The 12244-nt window shown below is 37.1% G+C and overlaps 1 protein-coding gene across 8 annotated transcripts in view; it reads right to left on the bottom strand.

The window, feature by feature from the left end:
* mettl25 (methyltransferase like 25) overlaps positions 1-12244 on the bottom strand; it is a 129319-nt gene that overhangs the window by 116981 nt on the left and 94 nt on the right. For 7 of the 8 annotated variants that reach the window (XM_031898895.1, XM_031898896.1, XM_031898897.1 and 4 more), the window contains exon 2: positions 10327-10544. In XM_031898895.1, the coding sequence (XP_031754755.1) occupies positions 10327-10540 (214 nt within the window). In that variant the 5' untranslated portion in view covers positions 10541-10544. Of the gene's footprint in view, positions 1-10326; positions 10545-12146; positions 12228-12244 lie in introns of those variants that run through there. The other variant, XM_012959878.3, reaches the window with a different exon arrangement.

Below are 12244 nucleotides of genomic sequence, written 5' to 3'. Positions count from 1 at the left end.
TAATGATGTAAATGTGTTGATTTTGCAGAAGCTGAAATGACAGAAATGACAGTACATATGGGGGCATGTTCACATTGGGGCCCCTACATGCCACATACTTAGGTAAACCTATACATATTGGGCATCAAACTGTTCAGTGGACCCCAGGCATTCATATTTAGGGTGTTTTATTTGGTTACTTTATGACCTGTAGGAGATAAGATACTATAGACTAGAAGCTTTGAAGCGATTTTTAAAAAAAATCACAAATTTTGATAAAAACCAATAACTTTAGGAAAGCATTGCGACTTGATAGTTTGGAGTAGACAGACAGTTGTGCCTATTCTGTATTCCCCAGAATCTGTTCTTTCCAAAAATGTACAATTTTCTGGGATAAACCTTCTGTTAGTGGAATTTTGGCCTTGAAATCCAAAGTATGCAGTTTTTTTGGAGCAGTGCTTTGGGAATTTGGTAGTGTACTGCTGGGAGTTTTTGACCTATACAAGTGAGAAATCTCCATAAAACTATATATATTTGGTATTGGCACGTTCAGGAGACATGGGACTTTCCAAATCAGTTGTATATTCGTGCATAAAATAATTTTTGTTTCTAGTATGTGTGATTATATTATGGAAAATTTGATTTTTTTTGCATTTTTAGACATTTAGAAGCCTATATCTTGTTACAGAATTGGAATTACACAAAAATTCTACCATATTTTGAAAGCTTAGGTTGTTCTGAAAAAAACGATATATTGTTTTCCTTGGTAAACTAAAAGTCCCCCCGAGGAAAGGCCCCTAAAGTGAAACAGTGCAAAATGTTCAAAAACTGTCTGGCAATACAAGTTCCGCTTTGACCAAAATGGCTGGCAGTAAAAGGGTTAAAGTCAAAAGAAAGGATAAGTATAGCACACTGTAGGAGAGAAATGCATTTAAACCAAGTGAAAATGTGAAGAACATTTTTTTTGTACCTAAAACTATCTAAGTGTTCCTAAAACTATCACAGCTGTATGAATATAATGTACATCATCCGCGGGCAAACAGAGAGACCAAGGAAAAGCCATAAACATTATTTAAATTCGTGCCCGTATGTTGTGCACAAATGGGTCTAGAAGCAATGTGTTCGCTGATACAGTTATTGCATAATCAATAACAGAAATGTGACAAGAAGACCATATCATTAAAATTGACTCGGCCATATATTCTTAACAATTGGAGTCTGTAACTTGATTAGAGTAAAATATAACTTACTATCGAATTAGATTTTAATTGACTTCAAGAATTCATTCCTCTGAAATCTCGGCAATAAATTGAATGAGAAAGAGATTGTCTAATGGTAAATCCTCTCTGGAAATAAGGCATTTGGTGGAAAATTAGAATATTTCTTCACACAAAGCTCATTTAGAAGATAATATACAGACATCTAACAACAGATGTCTCTAAATTACATTGTAAAAATACACTGTAGGAACAAGACTGTATCATTATGGCACCATCTGCATACATTAATATACACATTGCGTATAAAAGCAGCTTGTCATTGTCTCGCCAATAGACTCATTAACGTCATCCAATGCTTTGTTGCAAATGCAATAAAAGCAATAAATTGCCACATATCTCTGAAGAATTAAAGGCACAGTTATTTTAATCAAGAAGCAGAATTTGACAAAATCAAGGATAAAACCTTAGTCACAGTAATCAGTACCAGTTCTGCAAGGGATATTAAAACTTTTTTTACACAAAGCAGAACCAGCTATTAAACCAATCAGTGAAAGATTAGAGGGAGGAGTGAAACTTAGCAGTTTGTGCAGTCAAGCCCATATTAGAAGGCCTGATTTACACACATGGTAAATGAGGCAGCATTTGGGTGCATTTGGCTTGGGTGCCCAATAGAGGGTAAGTAAGAATACAGATCTTGACTGAATGCAGGTTTTTCTGCATGCAGCTATGTATTATGCACTGCTACATATCAAGATAAGATTATTAAGAGGCATTATTTTGCTTACCAATACTTGATAATCAAAACACTACTATTTTTCATGATTATTTCCAATTTACTTGAAAGGGGTGGTTTTAAGACTAATGGTGGGTGGCAGTATGGCTCATAAGAGCCAATTTAATGGGAAGCAATCCTGGTTAAGCAGTGACACAGCCACTAGTGGCTACAATTAAACAATAATGAGGGCCATAGTCACAGAGCTAGCATCTGCCTAAGTGATGACAATTATTTAAAGTGTCTCTGAGTACAAGTGCAATTTACATTATTTTTTTATGTCTAGTGGTTTCTAAAACATCTGCAGTTTTAGACTGCTTATTAAAAGGCTTTTGGCTCAACAGAGAGTCAGAAACCCTAGGGTTAACTGGCTATACAGAAAGTGCATAGGCAGTTAGGGTTGTTGTCACTCTGACCTTTAAAGAGAGCTGTTAAGCTGAAAGTCTGGTATTTGCGGCCTAAAATTGCTATTTTAGAAACCACTATAACAGACAATTTAAATGTAAATTGCAAAATGGTTAGCACCAATTCTCTATCTCTATACTTTATGGTCATTGGCCACTGGTGTGACTGTGTAATTTGAGGTCACACTTCTGTCTGTTTCATGTCTTTAAAAAACACTTGGTCTAAGGCTTTGTGCTTTAATATTGTCATGAACCTCCCAGATGACTTCTATTGTTCTTTCATTGTACAGGTATTTTATTGTACAGTGTGCCTTTCTGTAATGTAAAGCACCTATTGTTTGGCAGCCAGGCAATATTTTTTTACCACCTGATTCCTACTTAGGTGTATTTTTATTTTGTTAAGCCCTCATAATCATGCAATTAAGCAGGCACTGAAGTGTATGATAAGAAACCACTCCAAGCCTAGTAGACATATGTAATATATAACCAATAAAATATGCTTACATATCATACACATATCATACTTTACGTGATATGCTGGTTTCTACACGTTTACAAAATTCACATCTAATTCAATGTCAATTTTTACACATGGTTTTGCATTTGCAGCTTTGCATTTTAAATACAGTGGCTTTTACACAATGTAGGCTGCTTAAAGTTCCAGCAGAAAACAAGTTCTGTGCTGCTTTTAACACATTTTTATAAATTAATCCCATTTCATATTTTGGAAAAACATCTAAAATGTTTTCCCTACTCAGCTATAAAATACATTACTCAATACTACCACCTAATGGACAACTATAGATATTTATGATTCAGCTGCACTGCTGCAACTGTTGTGTAATAGAAATTAAACTCATACAATAGCCTCAATCAGAAATTTCTGGGTGCCCAGTCCCCACCCAGAAACTTCATAACATTTTATTCTCAAGTAAATTTACAATTTTATGCTACACCATTTTAGCAGAAAGGAATTCTATATGGCTGGCTTACACTGGCTCAATGAGCTTATTTAAAGGGCAGTATGCATCCAAACCTTTGCTAAACTGAACACAATAAATAGGATTTGTATTGAAATTAAATTCTGCCTATAGTTTTCAAACAAAGGGGGTTGTGTGTCCAAAACAATGGAAGAAAGTAGAAGGAATGTAGGCAGTGAAAAAGGGGAGCTCTCAGGCAGAGAGGATGAGTTGAAATCCATGGATGAGGAAGCACTGTTACAGATGCCAGAAAATTATCCCACAGTGTAGGGTAAGAACTGGTGGAGAATCTTCAGACGGTAAAGCAAAAACTCAAAAAGTTAAATGATGACTTGCCCTTTGAAATTCCTCACTTCTAATGTCTGTAGTGTGAAAAGTAATAAGACCAGGTTTCTTGCCTTATTTTGTGCAGGAACTAGACTGTTAACAAGGAAGAAAATCCACTGTGCTACCAGGGATTGGTGGCATGTAAGCTATTTTGGGCAGGGCTCTCTTCACCTCTTGTATCAGTTATTGATTGCTTTATTTGTTACTCTGTATGTCCAATGTATGAAACCCACTTATTGTACAGCGTTGCGGAATATGTTGGTGCTTTATAAATAAATGTTAATAATAATAATAATAATGGGCCTTCCTTTTGGTCTATAGCCTGTGAACCTGCTGCTGGTGTGGGCATTTTATTTAAATAAAAGTATTAAATTGTTAATTGTTAAAAAAAAACTCTTAGGGTTGCAGACTGGCAGGTGTATGGTAATGGATGTCCAGTTGGAATCCTTATAAGGCTTATTACTGTCTGTGGTCCCCAGTCTATATCAGAAAGAAGACATTTGCTAAGTGAGGTCAAACCGTTCCATTATACAGTTGCAAGAAAAAGTATGTGAACCCTTTGGAATTATATGGATCTCTGCACAAATTGGTCATAAAATGTGATCTGATCTTCATCTAAATCACAACAATAGACAATCACAGTCTGCTTAAACTAATACCACACAAATAATTAAATGTTTCCATGTTTTTATTGAACACACCCTGTAAACATTCACAGTGCAGGTGGAAAAAGTAAGTGAACCCCTAGAGGCTTCCTATGGGAGGCTTCCAAAATCATGCAAAGTCGGAAAGGTTTGCCCGCCGTTTACGAGCGCTCAATACGAAAAAGTCGCGACAATTCGCGAAAAAGTTGTAACGGCGATGAAAAAGTCACGACTGCGACGAAAAAAATCGCAAAAATACGAAAAAGTCGCAAAATGTTTGTTTCCAATCCGATTTTTTCCCATTCGGGATTCGGATTTGTGGATTAGTAAATATGCCCCTATGTGTGGAGAAAAAGAGGCACAGCACACCAACATCAAAACCTCATCCCAACTGTGAAGTATGGTGGTGGGGGCATCATGGTTTTGGGCTGCTTTGCTGCATCAGAGCCTGGAAAAATGAATTCCCAAGTTTATCAAGACATTTTGCAGGAGAACTTAAGGCCATCTGTCCACCAGCTGAAGCTCAGCAGAAGATGGGTGTTGCATGGGTGTACGCCTTCTGGAGTGGCCCAGTCAGAGTCCTGACCTCAATCCGATTGAGATGCTGTGGCATGACCTCAAGAAAGCGATTTACACCAGACATCCCAAGAATATTGCTGAACTGAAACAGTTCTGTAAAGAGGAATGGTCAAGAATTACTCCTGACCGTTGTGCACGTCTGATCTGCAACTACAGGAAACGTTTGGTTGAAGTTATTGCTGCCAAAGGAGGTTCAACCAGTTATTAAATCCAAGGGTTCCCATACTTTTTCCACCTGCACTGTGAATGTTTACATGGTGTGTTCAATAAAAACATGGAAACATTTAATTGTTTGTGTGGTATTTGTTTAAGCAGACTGTTATTGTCTATTGTTGTGACCTAGATGAAGATCAAATCACATTTTATGACCAATTTGTGCAGAAATCCATATAGTTCACATACTTTTTCTTGCAACTGTACATCTTTGCCAGTCATTTTTGCAGGTGACTTCAATACGGTCTTAAGGAATGAAAACAGAATAACAAACTGAAACATGTGTTTCTGGATGCCTTTAAAGTCTGTTTAAACCCGCGCTTATAGGAACGAATGAAGTTACAAAATAGCGATCGCTGAAGTCATCTTTATTGTGTTCATTAGTACAGTTCGATTTAATAGAATGGAAACAGGGCAATATGATTTCCCATTATGTTTATTTCCCTTGTTACTGTCTTTCCTCTATTGATTTATTTTCATTCTGATTGTTTGTATTTCACGGATGTTATACGTCATGCATACACGTCACTAGCTTGTGTTTTCCCGCCACTCTATGTATTTAAGTTTGTTTTGTTACTTGGTTGATACCTTTGAGAAAGGCTATAGGAGTAGCCAAAAGGTCATTTCTATTATACACCTAATAAATCACAATTTTTTTGTCATAAGTCCTGTGTGGAGCGGACCATTTCTGACCGATTAGCTATGCTTATTGAGGACTGCACCCAGACATTTAAAGCTTCATTTATCGTGAGTGCCAACCTGTTTAGAACTTTATATATATATATATAGCCAATTGAAAGCACTCACGGCTCCATGTAGTTAAAAAAAATCAAAACATTTTATTGCTCCACACACACATCGACACGTTTCGATTCACCAAGGGATCGTCGTCGGGATGATTAACAGAAGTGTTCGCAGTGTTTAAATAATAAGCACAATCAATCATTTAACAAAACCAACCTAAAATGATAATGTGTCTCAATTCATTCCCTCCCATTTAAAGGGTAACAAAACCAATTTCCAAATTCATATATCTTTTCAATAAATAGTGATTAAAAAGTGAATAAATAGTTTAAAGCCCAGAATTTTACAATAACTTCCTTTGAGAGGTAATATCTACTGGGAATGTTGCCCCCCAGTGAAGGGGTTTTCCCCTTTTTTGGATATTACCAGCGAAAGAAAAAACTCCTTTAACAGATAACTCCCGCTTTTTTAGATCATTTTATAAAATTTCAATCACTATTAATAATCACAATTTATTCACTTTTTAATGACTATTTATTGATAAGATATATGAATTTGGGAATTGGTTTTGTTACCTTTTAAATGGGAGGGAATGAATTGATACACATTATCATTTTAGATTGGTTTTGTTAAATGATTAGTTGTGCTTATTATTTAAACACTGTGAACACTGATTATCCTGACGACGACCCCTGGTGGATCGAAATGTGACGATGTGAGTGTGGAGCAATAAAATGTTTTGATTTTTTTTAACTACATGGAGCCGTGAGTGCTTTCAATTGGCAGTATATGGATTTATTTTTGACTGCCTATCTGTACACAGGAGGGGCCACACACGGCAAAATCATCTTCCTGAAGGCTTCCTTGCCTTTGGGAGTGCTGCACTTTTGCAAGATTGCAATGCACTGCAAGGAACACAAGAACAGGTTGTGCTTCCTTTGGGTATCAGCAATGCTCTGTAAAAGTAGTTTTGTGTCTCCGCATTCCAACATTTATTATGCTACCAATAGTAAATGAGCCCTTAGGTCACATTTGCATCATACCTTTTAAATGACTGGAAGGTTTTTTAAAGTAGAAGGAAAGGGTTAGTCACTGAAGGGTTCCAGCAGCTTGGGGTATCAGTTACGTAATTAAAATCCAGGGTTAATCACTGGGGGTGCCTGAGGTATTAGGTAAGAAATTACAGGGTTATCACTGGGGGGAGGGATATTTGACAACCTCCAGTGATTAACCCTTTGCTTTTTCTTTAAATCAGCTCCATATCAGAGCCTAAATGAAAACTGAATCTTGTCCATTGTTTCTTGATGATTTAACAAATACACTGCCAAGAAGGGAGAACTTTGGCAATATTACCAGACACAATTCACATAATTTTCATCATTAAAAAAAACAAAAAAAAAAACAAATGATGTTTTCTTTTCTTATATGAGCAAGGTCAGGTTCTAGGCCCTCCAGCTTTGCAAAAATACAGTTCCCAGCAACCTCTACAAGCCAAAACTATAGCTGATGATTTCTTCGTTGTTTACAGCAGTTGGAAGCCACAAGTTGAAACAAACCCTTTGGCTAGTTTGGGCAGTAAGCTTGCCACAAAGAATTAACTGTACTGTAAATTAATGTCAGCTTTGCTGAAAGAGCAAAAATTAAGCTGGTTAAAAATAGATTGGCTGTCTATGCTTTCAGAATGTCCTAACTTCATGTTCACTGGCAATCTCTGAAAATGACTTCTTCTAACATCTGTACTTAATTTCAATAAACAGTTTATGCATATTATAGTAAGTCAGTTGTTGGAAAACACATTGAATTTTTTAGGGCTAAAACATAAATGGAAAAATATTTCCAGACAAATATCATACCTCCCAGTGGTCCTGATTTTTGCAGGACAGTTCCAAATTGCAGACCTCAAAAAGAGAGTGCCAAGCATTCATTGTTTACATCCATTAACCTTTTTACCACAGTTTAATTTCAGATTCTGAGATGGACACAATCATTAAAATAACTCCCAATGATTCTACCTTTCTCAGTAAATAGCAATAAAATGCACACTACTCTTAAAGGAGAAGTAAAGCTCAACTAAAGATCTAGGGCAGAAATGTTGTACATTATGTTTTAGGCTTCAGTACCAGCCCAAGGCAACCATAGCCCTTTAGCAGGGAAGATCTGTGCCTCGATAAGATGCCCCCAGCTCCCCATCTTCTTTTCTGTTCATTAACTGCAAATGCTCTGAGCTGCGCTGAGCTTAGGTATAAGCTCTTTCTGCCCCTATTTTTAATTTCTTAAAAAAAAAAAGCCCCCTCAACTATCAATGGCTGAACCCCCCTCACCTCTCCCTCAACGCATTGTTTTTATGCTTAAACTCTGTCCCTATCACAAAATATTCACAAGAGTACAGGATTTTCTAGAAACATAATGACAGTGGGAACAAAGTGGCTCATTTCTAAATACTAGGCAAATTTCCGCCAGGGCAGTAAATCATAGCAACCAATCAGCTGCAGGTAGTGAAAGCAAATATCTGATTGTTTGCTGTAGATCAGGCCCAGACTAAAAATCTGTGAGTTCTGGCGAATGCCAGAATGGGGCTGCTGTAAGATGCCATTTATTGACCTGTGGGGGCTTTTTTCTGGGGCTTTCTCTGTGTACTGAAATGCCAGGGCCTATTTCAAATGCCAGTCTGGTTCTGCTGTGGATTACTTCCCAGGTGCAGGTTTGCCCAGTGTTAATAAATGACTCCTATTGCATTATTGGGAAACATCATTCAAAAACTGCTCTTGGAATGTAATTACTATTAAATTTGTTTTAATTCATTGTTAAATGCTATACTCATTTCAGGTCTCTGATGTTTGCAGTGCCTATTCACATTGAAAAGAAAGTTATGTACAGTGGATATAAAAAGTCTACACACCCCTGATAAAATGTCACGTTCCTGGCTGTACAAAAATGAGACAAAGATAAATCATTTCAGAACTATTTCCACCTTTAATGTGACCTATAAACTGTACCACTCAATTGAAAAACAAACTGAAATCTTTTAGAAGGAGGGAAGAAAACCAAAAATACTAAAATAATGCAGTTGCATAAGTGTGCACACCCTTAAACTAATACTTTGTTATCAGCATGACACATTTTGACTCCACTCTTCTTTGAAGAAACTCCAAATCTGTCAGATTGTGAGGGCATCTCTTGTACACAGCCCTCTTCAGATCACCCCCCAATCGGATTCAGGTCTGGGCTCTGGCTGGGCCATACCAAAACTTTAATCTTCTTCCAGTGAAGCCATTCCTTTGTTGATTTGGATGTATGCTTTGGGTCGCTGTCATGCTGAAAGATGAAGTTCCTTCTCATGTTCAGCTTTCTAGCAGAAGCCTGAAGGTTTTGTGCCAATACTAACGGTAATTGGAACTGTTCATAATTCCCTCTATCTTAACTAAGGCCCCAGTTCCAGCTGAAGAAAACAGCCCCAAATGATGCTGCCACCACCATGCTTCACTGTGGGTATGGTGTTCTTTTGGTGATGTGCAGTATTGTTTGTGCGCCAAATATATTTTTTGGAATAATGGCCAAAAAGTTCAACCTTGGTTTCATCAGACCATAACACCTTTTCCCACATGCTTTTGGGAGACTTCAGATGTGTTTTTGCAAAATGTAGCCTGGCTTGGATGTTTTTCTTTGTAAGAAAAGGCTTTCGTCTTGCCACTCTAACCCATAGCCCAGACATATGAAGAATACAGGAGATTGTTGTCACATGTACCACACAGCCTTTAATGTTGCTGTAGGCCTCTTGGTAGCCTCCCTGACCAGTTTTCTTCTCATCTTTTCATCATTTTTGGAGGGACATAAAGTTCTTGTTAATGTCACTGTTGTGCCATATTTTCTCCACTTGATGATGACTGTCTTCACCATGTTCCATGGTATATCTAATGCCTTGGAAATTCTTTTGTACCCTTCTCCTAACTGGTATCTTTTAACAAAGAGATCCCTCTGATGCTTTGGAAGCTGTCTGTGGACCATGGCTTTTGCTCTGGGATGCGACTTAAAAAATGTCAGGAAAGACAACCTGAGCAGCTGAACTTTATTTGGGGTTAATCAGAGGCACTTTAAATTATGGCAGGTGTATGCTGACTCTTATTGAACACAATTTTGAATGTGATTGCTTAATTCTGAACACAGCTACATCCCCAGTTAGAAGAGGGTGGGCACACTTATGCAACCACATTATTTTAGTTTTTTTTTGTTTTCTTCCCTCCACCTAAAAGATTTCAGTTTGTTTTTCAATTGAGTGGCACAGTTTATAGGTCACATTAAAGGTGGAAAAAGTTCCGAAATGATTTATCTTTGTCTAATTTTTGTACAGCACAGGAACCTGACATTTTACCAGGGGTGTGTAAACTTTTTATATCCACTGTAGTTGCTTCTCCTCCTTTACATACAAAGTTTGTCATTTGGGATATAAACATTAAATTTGCTCACCTTTTCCTATATGGTGTGATGTCCCATTGTGTTTACTGAATGCTGACAGCACAGTCTCTGGGGATACAGCAACAAGCTTCTTCCAAATATCTTGTGTGTAGAAATCAACAGTATGGGCCCCAGAGATCTGTAGCGTTTCATGTAAGAACTGAAGTAATTTTTTCACAGCCTCCTTTAATTGGTCAGTGCTTACTTCACACAGTGATGGAAACATTACTCTGCCATAATAAGCAATATAATAAAAAATGTTAAGTATGCAGGTAAATAATGTATTTATTGTAACCTGAGTAATGTCATTTAAATAGGACATACAGCATGATTTATAATCACATTAATTATTTACACAGTAATGAATAATATAAGGTGCCTGATTTAAAGGAACAGTGTAAAAATTAAACTGGGTAAAATGGATAAATTGTGCAAAATAAAAAAAAATTGTAATATAGTTAGTTGTACATAGTATTAACTGTGGGTCACTTGTTTGTGACATGTAATATGCATGTTCCAGCTAGTCTGCAGGTCAGCATTGGGCCAAAGGCATGATTAAGGAGTTCTTTCCCTACAAATGGGTATTGATTGGCATCTTATAGTGAGTGCTGTTGGTTTTTCTAAACAGCATTTTAATTTAAGCAGAAGTAACAATAACTCTAGAAACTTATAGCATAAGAATTACAATCAAATGATATTATCTTTCTGTTGTGATTTCACAAGCAATGCTGTTCACATATATATCAATCTCCAACATCATATATATATATGTATGTATGTGTGTGTGTGTGTGGTGTCAAAAATGTGTTCTATTTTGCAGATAGAACCAACACACTCTGAATAAGTAAAAATTTTTATTTACATACCATTTATGTCCAATATTTTGATCCTCATTTACCTTGACCAAAATGGCATGTGTTGTGTTGTGTTGTGTAAATGCATTCTTCCTAATATTTTCATTACAAATGATCTATGTTGGTTGTTATTTGTTGTACTGAAGTGCAGAAATGAAAATCACATTTGTGTTACATTGATCTACTGGTCTTGTCCTTCATCACAGTTGTAGCACAAGTTATAAACATAAAAAACTGGGGGGACTGGGGTAAGTTATTATCTTACTGTTGAGTTGGGGTTGTTAGGGTAAATCTAATACAATTATTTATTAGTACTCTAACATTTTTTTTTTTTATATAAAATAATAGGCAGAACGCATTTGCACTATACGCTCTCTTTATTGTTGAGTACACATACTGAAACTTGATAGGATGAAATGTGACACATATTTTGCCATAACCTAGTCATCACCAATTGTTTGCATTTCTGCTGATATACCAACCCTGCCCCCACAGCTATTACTGTAATATCCTTGAATTATAACTGATACAACACCCTAGTTCAGTGATCCCCAAACAGTGGTTTGTGAGCAACATGTTGCTCACTATCCCCTTGGATGTTGCTCCCAGTGGCCTCAAAGCAGGTGCCTATTTTTGAATTTTTGGTAAGGAGACAAGTTTTGGTTGCATAAAAACCAAGTATAATGGCAAACAGAGCCTCCTGTAGGCTGCCAGTCCACATAGGGGCTATTAAGTAGCCAATTACGCCACTTATTGACACCCCCAGGAACCTTTTTCATGCTTGTGTTGCCCCCCTAAGACTTTTTCCATTTAAATGTGGCTCATGGATATAAAGGGTTGGGGTTCCCTGCCCTAGTTAGTACATGTGTCCGCTGAGTGTAACTCCAGAGCAAAGAACCCTGTGCGTTCAGTCACTCCATTAAAGCCCCGACCAATCACTACAAGAGCGGAAATAAACACAAAACTAACGGCGCTTACAGGTAGCCTGACTCGAAGACAGCTCCCCAACTGCTACCATTTATAAGAGACTTGGATCATACCACATAAAAGAAGCATACGTCTCAACACTAACCAAT

Source organism: Xenopus tropicalis, chromosome 3 (genome assembly GCF_000004195.4).
Source record: "Xenopus tropicalis strain Nigerian chromosome 3, UCB_Xtro_10.0, whole genome shotgun sequence".
Lineage (NCBI taxonomy): Eukaryota > Metazoa > Chordata > Amphibia > Anura > Pipidae > Xenopus > Xenopus tropicalis.
Note: the sequence above shows the minus strand (reverse complement) of the source record. Positions and strands in the feature narration are given on the sequence as shown.